Source organism: Esox lucius, chromosome 7 (assembly GCF_011004845.1).
Source record: "Esox lucius isolate fEsoLuc1 chromosome 7, fEsoLuc1.pri, whole genome shotgun sequence".
In the NCBI taxonomy this organism is placed as follows: Eukaryota; Metazoa; Chordata; class Actinopteri; order Esociformes; family Esocidae; genus Esox; species Esox lucius.
The window spans coordinates 22,089,596-22,107,371 of record NC_047575.1 but is presented as its reverse complement, the minus strand read 5'-3'; the positions used below and the strand labels follow the sequence as shown (position 1 = coordinate 22,107,371).

Sequence of the window (17,776 nt, the reverse complement as noted above, 5' to 3'; positions counted from 1 at the left end):
AACAATATTGCTCATTACACTGTTGTAACGTCCCTGTATGGAATTGGATTATGGCAGCATATTTATGTTTAGTCTGTCATAACTAATGCAATATGTGCCTTCTGTTCTCTCTATCGCTCCCTCCTGTTTTTCTAACTCCTAGTCCCGGCCATGATCACGTCATACCCCAACACCACACTGGCCACACAGGGCAGTGAGAAGAAAATGAGCTGCACTGCCCATGGGGAGAAGCCCATCATGGTACGCTGGGAGAAGGAGGAGCGTATCATCAACCCCGAAAGCAGTCACCGCTACGTGGTCACTGTCAAAGAGGTGGCTGAAGAGGTCATCTCCACGCTGCAGGTACACAGACACACTACCACGCGGAATGGTACAGCCCACTTCCCTGGCAGTTGTTTTCCTTGGCAGTTGGTCCAGGCACGTAGCTGTTTGTTGACTGCGTTCTCTGTATGTTGTTGGTTTTTTTGCTGACTATCGCAGTGAGAGTTGGGCCGAGATCTCGTTAGTCTTTTAGTGCTAGACGGATACCTATGCTGAGCGGTGGAGCAAAAGCTTGCCCGCTATGTTTATCAATCTGTGGACAGGTATGATGGTACATCGTAAGCCCTGACCTAGAAGGTGACTCAGTTGATGGTCACCACCACATTGGGCAATGTGGGCAAAAGGAGTGACTTAGCGACTTGGAGCATTGCATGTTCGACTGCGCAAGGCGCTGATTCCAGTACCTCAGAAAAGGCCACCGGTCTGGGCTTTTATACACAACTGTATCTACTGTAGGGGAATGGGTGTTAAATGTTCTGTCTGGACATTTAACCGAAGGACTGCACATGTTTGTATTTTCCACAATCCCCAGCCCTCAACCCAATACAGCATATTTGGGATGAGATTGAACAGGCTGTTTGCAGCATGTACTGTCATCCAATCTGCAGCAACTGCACGATCCCATTAGGCTTCATTACAGAATGGACTGGCTACCAAGTGTGTGTTGCTGACCCCCCCCCCCCCCCCACCCTTTCCGACAGATCCGCCCTACAGTAAGAGAAGACTCTGGCTTCTTCTCCTGCCACGCCATCAACTCCTATGGTGAAGACAGAGGAATCATTCAGCTCACAGTGCAAGGTAAAACTGTTCACTGAAAATCTTCTTTAAAAGATGTCCTGAAAATATAATGATCCCTGTCCCTCCTTTTTTTTGTGTGACTCGGTGGTGTCCCCCAGAGCCCCCAGACCCACCTGAGGTTGAAATCAGAGAGGTGAAGGACCGGACCATCGCTCTCCGCTGGACCATGGGCTTCGATGGAAACAGCCCAATCACAGGCTTTGACATAGAGTGCAAGAACAAATCAGGTACAGGACACACGGGCCTCCTGATCACATACGGTATATGGATGTACAGTAAGCTTACACAAAGCAGACCACTGTCTGGCATAGAATACGAATGCATACTGTCTAGGGTACATATTCTCATACTTCTTGCGTATATCAATGATCTGTCCTGGTGAATTTCTTCCCTGTATCTTTATGTTGACCTGAGAATTATTATTCATGACATTTTGAGGGTTTTTTGTGCTTTGATTCAGCACATTGTACTGTTTAACTTAACAGGGTTTGAACTGTAGCCACTTAGTCGGTCCAATAACCCCCATAAACCTTGATCCTTGACCCCTGACCCACAGGCTCCTGGGAAACGGCCCAGAGGACCAAAGACGTGTCTCCACAGCTGAACCAGGCCACCATCATAGACCTGCACCCCTCTTCCACCTACAACATCCGCATGTTTGCCAAGAACCACATTGGCAAGAGTGAGGCCAGCAACGAACTCACCATCACCACAGATGAAGCAGGTAAACGTATTCGACTTACAAGACCACCTCCGCTTCTATTTATGCTCATGCAGCATTCACACACAGACAAACACTGAGTTCAGTAAACACATACACAGACATATAATGCAGACCAACGCACTTCATAAAGCATTTTCATTCATACAGCATTTTAAACAGACAAACAGACAGTATGATAACAAGCAGTGATGGAGATCATAGTGGGGTAGAGAGTAGGGGAATGGGCTTTCATTAAAAGCAGAGTGACATCAGATTCATTGGCTTTGTTGCATTATTGAACACACGCTGACCCTGCACTAAAAGCAAGACTTTTCAATTAGCAGACCATGTGGTAAATGTCACACTGCGGTCAATAGACCATAGGCCAACTCCACTGCAAATTGCCCCTATTCGCTTTGGTGAATTATTGTAAAAGTGGGCTCGGCCATGTGAGACCACTCCTGTGGTCCACCCATAGATACAGTATAGCAGGGCCTTCTTTGACCCCGGTCTTGCCTTGACCTGAGAATAACCTTCAGAATATGCTTTCAATGGATTGCTTAATCGGCGGAACTGTGTGTTGGACGTAGCTTAGCTCTGAATGACCTTGGCGTGTGTTCCTTTTAGCTCCTGATGGTCCCCCACAAGATGTGAAGCTTGACCCTTTATCCTCTCAGAGCATCCGAGTCTCCTGGAGGGTGAGATATGTTGCATGGTCCCACTGCTACAACTGTGGGATTCTTATTTCTTCAAAAATATTTGTTGAAAAATAGAAATACATATCCCACAGTAACTGCATTAATATATGTTCCCCTCTCCTACATTCACCCTACCCCTCTCCATCCTCCCCCAGGCCCCTAAGAAACCCCTGCAAAACGGGGCAATCCGGGGCTACCAGGTGGGCTACAGGGAGTTCAGCGCCGGTGGAAACTACCAGTTCAACGTCATCACCATGGAGACGACAGGGGAAAATGACCACAGCGAGAGCATCACCCTGGACAACTTGAAGAAGTTCACTCAGTATGGCGTGGTGGTACAGGCCAGCAACAGCGCCGGGACAGGACCCTCATCCCAGGAAGTAATCACCACCACACTGGAAGATGGTAAAGGCCAAACACACAGACAAATTACCTTGTCTTTATATATTAGTGACAATATAGACAATTCATTAAAATCTTAGTGATACGAACGATTCCATCAGCTGAATTGAAGTATTCAGCAATACTGTGTTGCATCAGGGGTCATCAGGGTTCAATGGCTGCTGTTTTGTTTCTAGGGGTGTGAAGGAGCTTTCCTGACATCCAGTGGAGGGTGTCAGTACTGTCGCTCTTATGACACCCTGTTGTTGTACAGTATGTTTACTGTTGGTTATTGCTGGTCACTATTGTCATGGCTGGAAATCATTCGAATGGCTGTTTATTATTGTCATGGCTGGAAATAATTCTAAGAGCTGTTGATTTTTGTCATGGCTGGAAATAATTCTAATGGCTGTTCATTATTGCCATGGCTGGACATAATTCTAATGGCTGTTCATTCTTGTCTAGGCTGGTCATTACTGTCATGATGGGTCACTATTGACCTGGATGGTCATTCCTGTCATGGCTGGTCACTTTTGTAATTGCTGGTCACTATAGTAAAATATATTAATACCAGATCCATAACAGTATGGTTAGAAATATGGTAAAGGGTTTATTATTGGGCTGTTCACTGCTGACATCCTTTTCAAAGTCCTGTAAGAGTTCCATATTCTCTTGTCTTTAATAGACCTCTTTGATGATTCTTCTTGTTGGGAGAGTGAGATAACAGTGTTGTTTCTCCTCCTCCCTGGATGTTACAGTTCCAAGCCGGCCTCCAGAGAACGTCCAGGCCACTGCAGCGTCCCCAGAAATAATCTCTTTATCCTGGCTCACCCCTCCTAAAGACGCCCTCAACGGCATTCTGCTCGGCTTCAGGGTCATCTACTGGGCCAACCTGCCTGACGGAGGTAGAGTAACACACACGCACGCACGCACACACACACACACACATACACAGGGCCTGGTCCATTAGTGTTATAGCAATGCATCTTTCCCTCAACAGTCACAGTGGTATAGGTAGGTTTCCCAAAACCACACACAGAGAGAATGTCTGCTAAATAGGCTGTTTGACCAGAGCCGATACTAAAATAATTAAAGGAAAAGGAAAAATGAACTGTGAAGTTCAAATACCTACTGTTTCAATGTTTAGCAGAAAAAAAACAATGGTGGGGGGACTTGCATAAAATATATAATCAAGGAAATGTACATTTCTAATAGGAGGCTGGTGAAGCTGTGTGGGCGTCCAGGAAAGCATGTAGGTTTTTGTTAGGAAACTGCCTACTCGGTGTAATTACAAATATATTGCAAAATAAACACATATTCTTTAAAAAATGGCAAAGGGTAAAATTTGAAATAGTGTCCACTGTTCATGAGATATTTTACTCTGGGAACAGAAAACTGTATTGAGATCAGTGTTTTTGGAAAATCAGCAACTTCCTGTCTTCCTCTCTCTGTGGCAAGTGGAAATGACAACCTGATGTTTCTGATTCATTCATCCATCTGTGTCCCTGTTTATCTGCAAATGAGCGTTTTAAGAGAGCTCTGATATAGTAATTTCATTAAATGCGTTTTCAAGTAAAACTAGTAACAATTTCGCAAAGCTCTTATGAAGGTTTTAACAATCATTCTTTATGGACACAGGGTTCTGGTCTGTAACTCTCTAAAACATACTGTGTATAGAATGTATATACTACATCAACATAATTCTCTATGCATGATAATTGAAGTTGACAAATCTGGCATAGGCCTATTATCTGTGACCAAGGCTTTCTAGTCTAACTCAGACAGCCTGGCATAGCATGCAGTTGTCACGTGCTGGATAGATGTCAGAGTGATGGCTTCTGACAGCCCAATGCCTTTGACCCCTTATCTGTCACATCACATCCACTCTGATGGCCCAAGGATGCACCAATAGAAGGCCACCACTTGCAGCCTGACAGCTCAATCTAGTTTGCATAGTAACAGTGTCACAGTGATATATAAGCTGGAGTCCCAACATAGCCCTGTATTACTACTCATATCTGGACATATTGTTATCTGTCATAGACAACAATGAATTTGCATGACATTTGATGATGGCTTATTTATTGACTTCAAAGATAACTTATGTTGTGTAATAACAATCAAAATAATATGTTGTCTAAAACACGTATCTTTACCTTTTGCCAGTGACATCTGTGCTCTTCATTTACAGCTCCGGAATAAATTATGAGACCACTGCACCTTTTTCTTTCCTTTCCAAAAAAGTTGAAAAGGAAGGTTTTGAGTGAAGAACAGCAGGGTTAAAATTAAATGACCACTGCAAAGTGAACGCTTCTGTTCCTCACTCAAAAACGTCCTTTTCAACTTTTTTTGGAAAGGAAAGAAAAATGCTCAGTGGTCTCTTAATTTTTTTCTGAGCTGTATATGCCAATAAGAGCAATGTTCTGGTTAAGACCAGTAGAGGGAGCTATAGGCCCTTTTTTCAGAAACGTTGGAAATGTCAAACTTACCATTCCCTTATTCTGGTCAAGCAATGATTGGATTGTAGCACTCATTAATAGCATAATTCTATCGCCCATTTTGTGTAAATCATATCCAGTACCTGAGCAGTGCCTTGAGTAAGATGAGTGATTACATTCACTACAAAAACTTCAGATGGAGAGAGACGAGATCCATAATTCAGTACCTTGAGAAGCATAGTCAAAGTCAAACAAAGAGACACCAGAGCAAACCTCACTGACTCATGCCTCTTGGGCCAGCTGGTGCATAAGGAAACAACAAGAGAACACACAGGCTTATAATTACGTACTGTATTTTTCCATGGTTCAATACAGTGTTGTGCATTTCAAAGGCAAAAAAATTATGACCACAAAAAGCTGGGATGTCCAGTCACTAAGCCTTTCAATAGTGAGCTAAGAACATCTAGTGTACTAATGCCTGTTGGGTTTTGCCATTATCAGGTTGTTACAAAGTAATACAAATACAAAATCTCTTTTGTTGCAGACTACAAATGTAATAAGCAATTGTTAATAAGCGTCATTCATAAGAAATCTAGAATGTCTCAAAAGGTGGATATGATACACTTTTTAAATAAACATGCTTTATGAACTGTCACCTTAACAGTGTAGGGAGATTTTTATTATTGGGTAAAGTATATATTCTCAGTATTTATTTCAGTGTCTTAATGTACTCATAGGTTTTACCATTTAGAAGGGACAACATGTTTCATACCAAGTCCCCCTCTTATAGGACACCAGAAGAATTGGGACAACTGGCATGATATGTATGGTCAGGTGTGTTTTGTCGCATCATTTGTGTAGGCTTAAGAGAACTGTGAAAGTGTAGTCTTGGTCTGCTATTGGTGGCTGTAAATTTGAGGACCAAAAAGGTGTCAGTCAAATCAATTACCCATTCATTGTCAGTCAGAAACAAACCCCGAAAAATATGGAACATTATTTAAAAAAAGGACAGCATTTGTGTACTCAGCATGTCAATGGCCTGGGAAGGGAGGGAAGACTTATACAGTGGAACATGCCTTCAGTTTGTTGAAGATGAGACTTAAAATGTCCTAAAACCAAACAAGAAAAGAAGAGGGCTGCAGTACAACGTCCTCTGTGAAGACACTCATTGTTCAGTCAGGTCAATGGTTCGCTCACTTCAGGCAGCTGCATACAAAGGATGGGACTGGTTAATATAATGTCTAAATAAAGATAGATTTTAGTATTTAGATTCCCAATAATAATATAATAATAATATCTCTTGTATGGTTCTTTCTAAATAAGTAATATCCTTGTTTTTCTGGCCACCTCTATTCCTAGCACTCCACAAGTTCTCTTGCTCTCTCTCTCTCTTCTTCATCTTACCTCTTTCCTAATCCCTCCTTTTCTGTTTCATTCTCTCTCGTAGAGCTGGGAGAAATCCGTAATGTGACCACTTCCAAGCCGTCTCTGGAGCTGGATGGTCTGGAGAAGTACACCAACTACAGCATCCAGGTGCTGGCCTTCACCCGGGCTGGGGACGGGGTGCGCAGCGAGCAGATCTTCACCCGCACCAAGGAGGACGGTATGTGCACCATTCCCCCAGGACACGTTGGGCATGACTCACTCTTAAATGAAAACGTAATTGTTATGGTGAACTTTCTAAACTGATTATAGATCAGTTTATAGGAGAAACCACATCTTACTCTGTTCAGCCGCCCCCGCTGAGGTGATCAACTGGGAAAGGTCAAATGTGCTTAGATATCCCTTGGATTATGGAGTTTTGCTAACTAAAAGTAATTAGACTGAGATCTGATAAATGTGGGTTAACAGTCGGCACAGTCAAGTCACATTAGGACAATTTCAGTATTTGGGAACCTAACTGGTATTTATTTTGTTATAAAAGGTGAAGACATGTTAGTGATGTTAGTGAAATATAGTGTGAAAGAAAAAAGAACAACCTAGAAAATAACATCTGGAGCTGCATAAAATGGATTATATTGTTACAGATCATGTTTAAACAATTACAGATTACAGTCCTAAATACCAAAGTTGTTTACTTGATTACTACACTAACACAAACATAAAATGGAAACGATGATATTAATAAAACTATGTTCTTTTCCTTCTGACCAGTACCTGGCCCTCCGGCTGGGGTGAAGGCCGCGGCGGCGTCTAATTCAGTGGTTTTTGTGTCGTGGCTCCCTCCTCTCAAACTCAATGGCGTTATCCGCAAATACACTGTCTTCTGCTCTAACCCGCACCCCACGGTAAGGAGGACACAGAGTGCACGGTTTCACAGTACAGCAATGAGGGCATGTCAGTGGGGAAATCAGACAGTTGATGTAAAAAACTGAACATAATTGGTGGAAAGAAGCACCAGGTTTAGAGGATAAACTTGGCTATAGGTAGACTGTTGTTGTACCGCTGGCATTCATCAGTGTTCCACATCAGCTGTTCCATCCTTCTTTATTTTCTGTATTTTCTTCCACTTATTTACTTACAGGTGAGCAGTGAGTTTGAGGCGGCCCCAGACGTCTTCTTCTACCGAATTCCCAACCTGAGCAGGAACCGGCAGTACAGCATCTGGGTGGTGGCCGTCACTGCAGCCGGCCGCGGCAACGCCAGTGACATCATCACCGTCAAGCCTCTGGCTGAGGGTAGGTGGAGCTTACGGTTGCCTTGTCACATGTTTCAGGCGTATTCTTAGCGTCTAGTAACAGACGGGGCAGAAAACATTTAATGGGCCTCCATTTTAGCAACAATTTTATGTAGCTGGTATCATAAATTACAGTTTTTTATCAATTGCTAAAACAGAATTTTGCAAACTAGGCTGGTTTTATCAAAATACTTAACACAATTCACAAAACCACACACCCAACCTGCAAAATACCTCATATATCCTGCAAAATTAAGCACTGCAACCAAAACTACATATAGCATTATCAAAATCAGCATTTTGCATGAAATGGCACACACTTCATTCATATTACCAGATTTTTGTCAAACCAACTACACACTGTTGGACATAATGAAAAGCACTCTCATCTTTAGTATGCTTTGCTATAGAAAAAGAAAATTGCTGAAAAAATGTACAGAAATAATATATGGAAACAAAAATAATTATTGTCGCACAGCTGGGTCTGGCCACAACACCTCGTCCACATCGCAGGCAATATCCTCCCTTGCCAGACATTGAGGGAAGAAGCGCCTTGAGTGCCTTATCCATCCCTGAATTGCACCCACATCAATCTCATCACATGCCTCTTCCATAGCCTGCACAAGAGGCATGCGCACAAAGGGCTGCCAGTCGTATACCTTCCACTGCTATTGCCCGAAAATAACCCTTCTATGGGGTTCAGAAATGGTGAGTATGGTGGGAGGTATTGCACGAGAAATGGTGGGTGGTCAGCAAATCAGTTTTGGACTGGGGCTGCAAAATGAAAGCTCACATTGTCCCATACTACAACGTACCGGCGTCTTTGATGGTCTGCATCATTCATACGCTCTGGTGGTATGAGAATGTTGTGGAGTCTGTCCAGAAATGTGAGAATATGGGCTGAGTTGTGTGGTCCCAGGTTGGCATGACGGTGGAGGACACCATGCGTATTGGAGATGGCAGCGGACATTGTGATGTTCCCACCACGTTGACCAGGAACATCTATAATGGCTCTGTGGCCAATGACGTTTCTCCCCCTTCTTCTGGTCTTTGCTAGGTTGAACCCAGCCTCATCTATAAAGATGAACTCATGTGGGATTGTGAATTTATATATATTTAAAAAATACACTCTGAATTTAGCTCTGGTACTTCCTGTTTCCATTGATCATCCTTTGTTTTTACAACTTTCCCTGGAGGATGCATCGGGGCAACTTGATTGGAGTCTATCTATGAAAAATGCAATTGATTGGACATGATTTGGGAAGGCACACACCTATCTATATAAGGTTCCACAGTTGATGGTGAATGTCAGAGCAAAAACAAAGCCATGAGGTTGACGGAATTGTACGTAGACCTCTGAGACAGGATTATGTCAGGGGTACCAAACTATTTCTGCAGCGTTGAAAGTCCCTAAGAACAGAGTGGCCATCATTATTAAATGGAAGTGTGGAACCACCACCAGTCTTCTTAGAGCGGATCTTCCATCAAAACGAGCAGTCGGGGGAGAAGAGCCTTGGTCAGGGAGGTGATCAAGAACCCGCTGGTCAATCTGAGTTCCTGTGTGAAGATGGGAGAAGCTTCCAAAATCTCTGCAACACTCCTTCAATCAGGCTTTTATGGTAGAGTGGCCAGAAAGAAGCCAGTCCTCAGTAGCACATGACAGTCCACTTGGAGTTTGCCAAAAGGCAACTGAAGGGCTCTCAGACCATGCAAAAGAAGATTCTCTGGTCTGATGAAACCAAGATTTAATTATTTGGCCTGAGTGCTAAAATGGGCTATTAAGTCCTGCAGGCTGGAAACAATGCACACAGCTCAAGGCTGGCTCTACACTATCCTCTGGTGTAACAGTTCAGGATTTGTAATAACACATAACACTCCTGACACACCCAAGCATAAACTCTTAAATAAATACAGCGTCCAGGCTATAATCAACATTGCCAATCTGACATGTTGTATGGAAACAAGGTAATCTGTAAAGGGTTGTTTCGGTTGTCTCAACTAAGTGTTAGGTACTAGAAGAGCGGTACCAATGGAGTCTAGCAAACTATGAGCCCTGGACCTCTGGCTCAGGTCAAGTAATCAGTACCATAGGCCATTTGTGAGTGGGATCAAATGTGTTTTTTAGAACTTGGGTTGAAGAGCCTACCTAGACGTTTCCAAAAAAAAAAATCCTGGCAAACTTGTAAGATAACGAGTATGCTTCACTGCTTACCAAACTAGAAAAATACATTTAATATTGTTGTTCATTATGTTTCATTAACACTATCATTGATTCCCCCTAAAAAAAACAGAACCGGTTGCTATTGGTCGATGGTCATTCTTGGAGACCAGTGGGCTGTCTTAATTTTTTGGGAATATACCTTCTATAATTCTGTAGCCTAGGAAACTACACATTTGGATGTTTGTAATGCTGCCCTTTTTTTTCTTTCCCCACACCAGTCTAAGCCTAGTATAAAATGCCACTTGTTACTATTTGTTTAGAAAAATATAGCATCATCAAGTATTTTCAGATATTTGACCCAGTTGTGTTTGTGTGTGTGCAGCTCCTGCTCAGATCCTGACATTCAATGGTACAGTTACCACTCCCTGGATGAGGGACATCATCCTGCCTTGTAAGGCAGTAGGTGACCCAGCCCCCACAATCAAGTGGCTCAAGGAGACGTGAGTAATGGACAGTCAGAGCCTCAGCTGGAGCTTAGTGTTCTGAGTCAGTTTTAACACACTTAAGAATATCAGCAGGGTTGATATTAGAATGTTAGAATGTAAAACAATGTATGATTTTAAAGGCAGCATAAACTTATGAAATACTTATAATACTTATTAATTATGTTGTCTGTGGTGTAGCTCATTACAGTTCATTGCCTGACTGTCTCTCATACATTCATTATTAAGCAACGGAAGCCCAGCACCTGCTGTTATTGACAGTAGACGCATCGTCCAGGGAAATGGTAGCCTGGTCATCCGCACAGTGAAAGCCGAGGATTCTGGAAACTACACATGTGTGGCCAGCAACAGTTTTGGGCCAGATAAAATCATCCTGAACCTCCAGGTTCAAGGTAATCAGAAGGAGTCTTTGGTGGAATAGTGAAACATACCTTTGAATAATTCAAATAAGTCCTTGATTCATTCAGGGTAATAAAAACAGGCATGCTTTCACAATATATATTGAAGTACAGTATAATCATAGTAAAATCATAGTAAGATGGGCTTAATTAAAGTCTATGTTTTTACCTGTAGTTCCCCCGGATCAGCCTCGTCTCACCGTTACCAAGACGACCACCACGTCTATCACTCTGTCCTGGATACCTGGAGACAATGGAGGCAGCTCCATCAGAGGTCAGACACCAACACTGCTAACAGTAACACTCACTACTATAGGATAGTGTCAAACTGAAAGTAAGCATCTTAGAAATAATTTCCCCATACAAACGTAATATGTGCAACACCGAATTAAATACGCTAACCTAGAAATTCAGTGATAGAAGCTTTATTTTGATGGTCAGTGGTACGTACGCATTTATCCCCTCAGGTAGGCTGATTTTAGATACGTAAACTCATTTAATAAAGAAATCATTATGCTTGCAAATCAAAACTGTAATCTTGCTATTTACAATAACTACTGTAGATTGTATGTATTTAAACACACTGTCACAACTTAACCTCTCACTTCCACAATTCAGGCTACATCCTGCAGTACTCAGAGGACAACAGTGAGCAGTGGGGCAATTTTGCCATCAGTCCTAGCGAGCGCTCCTATCGACTGGAGAACCTAAAGTGTGGCACCTGGTACAAGTTCACACTAACAGCCCAGAATGCAGTGGGGCCTGGGCGCATCAGTGAGATCATTGAAGCCAAGACTCATGGGAAAGGTAGGGAGATGGAGAAATGCATTCATGTATGGTTGTTAAAATGAAACAGGTTCATACTTATTCTGTGTGATCTGACCCCGCTCTCCTCTTTCCCCAAAAGAACCTCAGTACTCTAAAGATCAGGAGCTATTTACCAGTATCAACGCCACACGTGTCAGGCTCAACCTCATTGGATGGAACAACGGCGGCTGTCCAATCACATCTTTCACATTAGAGTATCGTCCGGTGGAGTCCCCCACATGGACCACGGCCCAACGCACGTCCTTGACCAAGAGCTACATCCTTTATGACTTGGCCGAGGCCACCTGGTATGAACTGCAGATGAAGGTGTTCAACAGCGCCGGCTCGGCAGAAAAAAGGGTCAAGTTTGCAACGCTCAGCTATGACGGCAGTGAGTTCACTTGTCTCTTCACTGATACAATACATGCTGCAGTATAGAAAGTGGTATACATCACAGTGACTGTGTTTAAAAAGGCCTTTAAACTACACCTTTCCATCCCATGAAAAATGTCACAACGGACTGAGTCTCCATCGAAGCCGTTAATTTACACCGTGTGTACTATCCCCGCCTTAGAGAAGGACACTACTTCATATTTTGCTTTTACTGATGCTTGGAGCTCTTCTCTTCTCCCTGCCCTTAAAGTGGCTGTCACAGGTTAGTCTTTCCCTGGCCCAGGCTGTAAATGGCTCTAGGCCTAACTGATGGATGGGCTAGTAAAGTACCTCCAGTAGATTTTCTGCTGACTCCAGTGGCCTTGGCCGTTGTTGAGTCTGCTTCCACTGTTTATGACGTCTCCATCACTGCCCCATCGAGCGCTCAGCGCTGCATGAATTAAATAATGCTTTGATATACCGACTGCAGAAGGATGTGTGGGGAGGGGGTAATAGATGAGCTATCACACGCCAGTGCCAACATCCTCCCTTCGCAAATCAGTGGCCATATCCAACCAAACCTAAATGATGCCTCTCTCACACACACCCACCACATAATGACAAAAAGACAAAGTACACCTTACAAGCAGCACTCGCACGGCCACATTTGGTTGCCCTCAAGTAAAAACAAGCTAACGAGCAGGCTAGGCGGTGCTAGGTATTTATAGCTGTTGTCAGCCAATCCAGTAGGGGTTTGAAGCTATGGTAAACTTCCAATGGTTTCTGGCCCTGACCTCTGCCATTAGTCTTTACTAGACCTTGGTACATTATGTCCCCCCCAAACCATCTATCCCCCATCAAGTAAGTGTAAAAGCAAATAAAGTTCATCAAGGATGAGTTCAAAATCCTGTTATATCTATAAATGAGCATAATATAGTACACAGGATATATAGCACTTTAAAATGTTTGTGAGAGACAGTGGGGAAAGACAGAGAAGTGGGTCTTTAGCTGAAAGAGGAGTGTATTGGATTCAAAACCCATGCTGCAGTTGTACAGGTGCATCAGCAGGTCAGCTGACTAGCGCAGTGCTGAGGCAGCTTGCTGGAGCAGATGTGGGGTGGGGCTGGGAAATACACTAAGATTGTTTGCAAGCTGCAGAGGCAGTTACCTTCTACTGGCTGCGTGTGTGTTTTAAACATAAGCAGGAATGTCATTCAATAGTGTTCATTGTTAGACACTGTATAGGCTTGTTATCTTTTTTGTTGCCACATGAGAGTTATTGTGTGACCTAAATAATGTTGTCGTATTAGCTAATGACCTCCCTATGACCTGTGTCAAGGTACAATCGCTCCTCTGGTGAAGGCTCCAACTGTGAGCGCAGGCAGTACGTCCAGCAACGAGGGTCTGAAGATGGTGACTATCATATCCTGTGTGCTGGTGGGCATCATCCTGGTTTTTGTGCTGCTACTGGTGCTGAGGAGGAGGAGGAGGGAACAAAGACTCAAGAGGCTCAGAGGTGAGAGGTCAAAGCTGCAACTGGGCAACTAACTGAGTTTAGAGTTCTGTCAGATGGTTTTACCTATTGTGGAGCATTTTGTATCAGTTAAATGGAATGTTTTTCTTCCTTGTTTCTCTTTAGATGCTAAAAGTTTGGCCGAGATGCTTATGAGGTATGTGCAAGCATTTTGACGTATAACTTTACAGATGGTTACTATAATCTAAAAAGATATACTGTGTCTATGGAATCCTAATCACCATTATCTGATTATCCGATGCAGTGTAATGAGATCTTTGTTTTCCATGCAGCAAAAACACGCGACCTGCAGACACCATCAACAAGCAGCAACAGACACTGAGAATGCACATTGACATCCCTCGAGCCCAGCTGCTCATAGAGGAGAGAGACACCATGGAGACAGTGGGTGAGTGGTGGGCACATTATGCTGCTTTCATTGAATTATGGAAAACATGGACCAGAACTCCCAGACAGCTCCCGGACACGTCATAACTGAGCTTCCAAGTAGGGAATATGAGTGTGAATTGAAAATATGGCTTCCATATGGAGGTAGTATTTCCTGTGGCTATTTTCATTGTACTGTGGTGGCCACGTGAAATGTTGTGAAATGTGTCTCTTTCAGACGACAGGTCCACAGTGCTGCTGACGGACAATGACTTTGGGGAGACCCAGAAACAGAAATCGTCTACGGTTACCCACACTGTTCACTACCAGTCCCTGTCCCAGGCCACTGGACCTCTAGTGGATGTATCTGATGCCAGGCCAGGAACCAGTAAGTCCAGTACGGACATGCTCTTTAATTTACTAGTGACAGAACTAGAATAATAAGTGTGATGGGGACTGCAGTCATACAACTGGAATGTGTACAGGTAGAATGTACATTAGACAACCAGACTGGTTTTATTTAATCTCCAGTTCCTTGGTCATCAGTATTATGAATACCATCATAATCATCTCCACACATTTCTGTCACTCTGATTTACTTTCAGCACAGTGGCTACACAGTCATACTGTGTTAATCCAAATTATAAACATGAATACATATGTGATATGTGTAGTGTAGCAGCCTAATATCTAGTAATATTGTATTCTGTAATATTGTTATAGTGGACATTTCCTTTATTATGAATAATGTGAGGATTGGGTGTTTAGGCATCTTTACTATTGCCAATTATACACTTAACATCCCCCTGACTTTCAGTCATTTGAAAAAAAGAGCATTGCAGTGTTAAAGATAAACTCTTCCACCTCCATTTGACTCATGTAGCGTCATCCTTCCTTCCCAGATCCCACAGCTCGCCGCACAGCCAAAGCAGGTCCTGCTGCGCGCAACCGCTATGCTAGCCAGTGGACCCTGAACCGACCACACCCGCCAGTCTCGGCCCACACCCTGAGCACTGACTGGAGACTGCCCACACCACGGGTGGCTGGCTCTGTGGACAAGGAGAGTGACAGCTACAGTGTCAGCCCATCTCAGGACACAGGTAACAATGTATATGTAGACAAACCACTTCAACAGTCCGTATAATGTAACATCACCATTAACCAACCCTCATATCTAGCACATCTTACCTCATACATAATGGATAGGCTTTCTGTGGATCTTTTAGCAATGCTAAAAGTTGATAACAATACTACTACTAGCGTTAGCCCCTAACTGCTCTACTAACACAGCCTTTAACCCTAACCTCTGGTGTAGACCGGGCGCGTAGCAGCATGGTGTCCACAGAGAGCGCCTCGTCCACCTACGAGGAGCTGGCACGGGCCTATGAACATGCCAAAATGGAGGAGCAGCTGAGACACGCCAAGTTCACCATCACAGAGTGCTTCATCTCGGACACATCGTCTGAACAGATGACGGCAGGCACCAATGACTACACAGACAGTCTGACGTCCAGCACGCCCTCCGAGTCAGGCATCTGCCGGTTCACCGCCTCCCCACCCAAGCCTCAGGACGTCAGCCGAGTCATGAACATGGCCGTGCCTAAGGCTCATAGACCGGGTGAGGCCGCGTAGAAACATGGCTAACTGCTGTAGCTAAGTCTGTTTCTCACCTGATGCTAAACCTCTCTAGCTTTCACCAGGCCTGTAATACTATGAGTATGATGGCTCCGTAACTCAAATCGTAACCCTAACTATCATGGTCAAATCTTGACACGTACCCCCTTAATGCATACAGGTCCAAGCACTACATTCTGTGAGTGCCAAGTTAATATGTCCATTTGTTTTTGTCCAGATTTTTCATAGATCATTTTGTATTTTGATTTGGAGTTGTAAGACCTATTTAGCTTTCCCTATAAAATTATGGAAAATAATTTGATCTGACAATGAAAGTGCCTTTAGTGATATTGTGCATAAAAGCTGATTTTACAAAAACGTACCTAGTTTTACATAAAATGGGGAAAAAACTAAACTAAGTATTTTAATTATTTAATGATGTGGAAAAAAGTAAAATGAGAAAAGTTTTTTCCCCTCATTGTCCATTTTCCTGCAGCATACTGTGCTTACCCTTAAGAATGTAGATCACCCTGTGGGTGTCCCAGAGCAAAACCAAAACCACCTTCTTGTTCCATTGGCTTTATTGAATATAGAACACAGTTGTATCATTTTCTAGCTCCAAATGGTCTTTTGTAATGAATATGTTTGTAAGTGTACCTGATGAGGGTGATTTTCCATTGGCTCCTTAGCTTAGTTTTTGTTTAATACAGTAGCATGGCTTGTGGGTGCCTTACAGCTCATTTAAACACATCCATGTGTACCAGAGACACTCCTGATTCGAATGGGTACTTATGAGTTATAAACTCCAACAATGGAAACAAGAAATGGCAAATGTGACAAGACAACGTGATTGATGACTCTGATTCTGCTATCTAAGGCTCTGTGTAACTAAGCGGAAAATGGCGATGACCAGCATGTTCCCCTGGCTCTCCACTTTCGATTGATGTATACCACAGGCTGTTCAATATTTATCGATGACTTAGTGACTTTTGTCTCTTTAGGCCCTCCCACACCTCCGCAAAAAGACTGCAAATGACGCATTCTGTTAATACATATAAATGCCTATACCACCTGGTTTGCAATATTCTGCTGAACACAGTAAAAGAAAAATAATCCGGCTAGCACAAATATGAAGGGAATCAGATAACACATAATGACATCACCAAATTAAAGGATGGTAGATCTGTATGAATTAACAGACTATATGGTTAGTCTACAGTTTGTTACCTGCATGGTTAACAGTTCAATTAAAATATTCAAAACATCAGTTCATAACAACTACACGTTTCAATTTCTTCATTTTCAAGTAAAAAGACATACACTCTTTAATAATATTTTTTAACAAAAAGCTGGTCACTCAGACCAAACTGGCTCATTCACCAAAATCTATTTCCTATTTTCTGCAAACCAGAAAATATCTTAGAGTTATAAATATTTACTGATGAATGCAACAATACACATTCGTAATCGTACCGTATGGTTTTGGGTCTCTTTACAGTTCACAAGTGAACCCTGAATGAATACATTTCAAAATAGGTCACTACGCTGTGTTGAATGCCTCAAAACAAATCTAATTGAGCTGAAAAAAACATGTAAGTTATTCTGTTCAAACTAATGCTTTTGCTTTCATTTAAACAAAATGATAATACTTGGAGCCTTTTCAACTGTTGTGTTGTGAGGCAAACTTAAGAAGGAACAGCTTTTTACAATGGTGGTATTAATTAACCAACATTCCTCCAGCTTCATTTAATCTCCAGTTTGGCAGCATTTTGGCATTCCAGACAACAGGATCTACATCTATGTTGATGAAACATGATCTGTATGCCACCACTGCTTGACGAAAGGAGAATACGCTAACACTTCAAACATGTTGCCGCTCATACATTCGCAAATGATTCGTTCTTTTCAAAATACTTTAATTGACTTAAGAGTAATAAGTATTTACTTCAGTTGAATCCTTTTTTTGAATGGCTTGAAGCGGATCTGTACAACGTAGTGACGCGCA

The 17,776-nt window shown here is 42.8% G+C and overlaps 1 protein-coding gene across 5 annotated transcripts in view; it reads left to right on the top strand.

Moving 5' to 3' along the window:
• The window catches only part of dscama (Down syndrome cell adhesion molecule a), a 116,877-nt gene that overhangs the window by 96,030 nt on the left and 3,071 nt on the right, over positions 1 to 17,776 (top strand). For 2 of the 5 annotated variants that reach the window (XM_010904384.4, XM_020048634.3), the window contains 21 exons: positions 143 to 342; positions 1,023 to 1,119; positions 1,218 to 1,346; positions 1,676 to 1,843; positions 2,450 to 2,520; positions 2,676 to 2,925; positions 3,660 to 3,806; positions 6,787 to 6,942; positions 7,494 to 7,627; positions 7,864 to 8,017; positions 10,560 to 10,677; positions 10,909 to 11,072; positions 11,254 to 11,352; positions 11,697 to 11,885; positions 11,986 to 12,276; positions 13,597 to 13,773; positions 13,897 to 13,927; positions 14,064 to 14,179; positions 14,396 to 14,545; positions 15,060 to 15,257; positions 15,473 to 15,775. In XM_010904384.4, coding sequence (XP_010902686.1) covers positions 143 to 342; positions 1,023 to 1,119; positions 1,218 to 1,346; positions 1,676 to 1,843; positions 2,450 to 2,520; positions 2,676 to 2,925; positions 3,660 to 3,806; positions 6,787 to 6,942; positions 7,494 to 7,627; positions 7,864 to 8,017; positions 10,560 to 10,677; positions 10,909 to 11,072; positions 11,254 to 11,352; positions 11,697 to 11,885; positions 11,986 to 12,276; positions 13,597 to 13,773; positions 13,897 to 13,927; positions 14,064 to 14,179; positions 14,396 to 14,545; positions 15,060 to 15,257; positions 15,473 to 15,775 — 3,342 coding nt within the window. Of the gene's footprint in view, positions 1 to 142; positions 343 to 1,022; positions 1,120 to 1,217; positions 1,347 to 1,675; positions 1,844 to 2,449; positions 2,521 to 2,675; positions 2,926 to 3,659; positions 3,807 to 6,786; positions 6,943 to 7,493; positions 7,628 to 7,863; positions 8,018 to 10,559; positions 10,678 to 10,908; positions 11,073 to 11,253; positions 11,353 to 11,696; positions 11,886 to 11,985; positions 12,277 to 13,596; positions 13,774 to 13,896; positions 13,928 to 14,063; positions 14,180 to 14,395; positions 14,555 to 15,059; positions 15,258 to 15,472; positions 15,776 to 17,776 lie in introns of all 5 variants that reach the window. The other 3 variants (XM_010904383.4, XM_020048633.3, XM_020048635.3) reach the window with 2 other exon arrangements.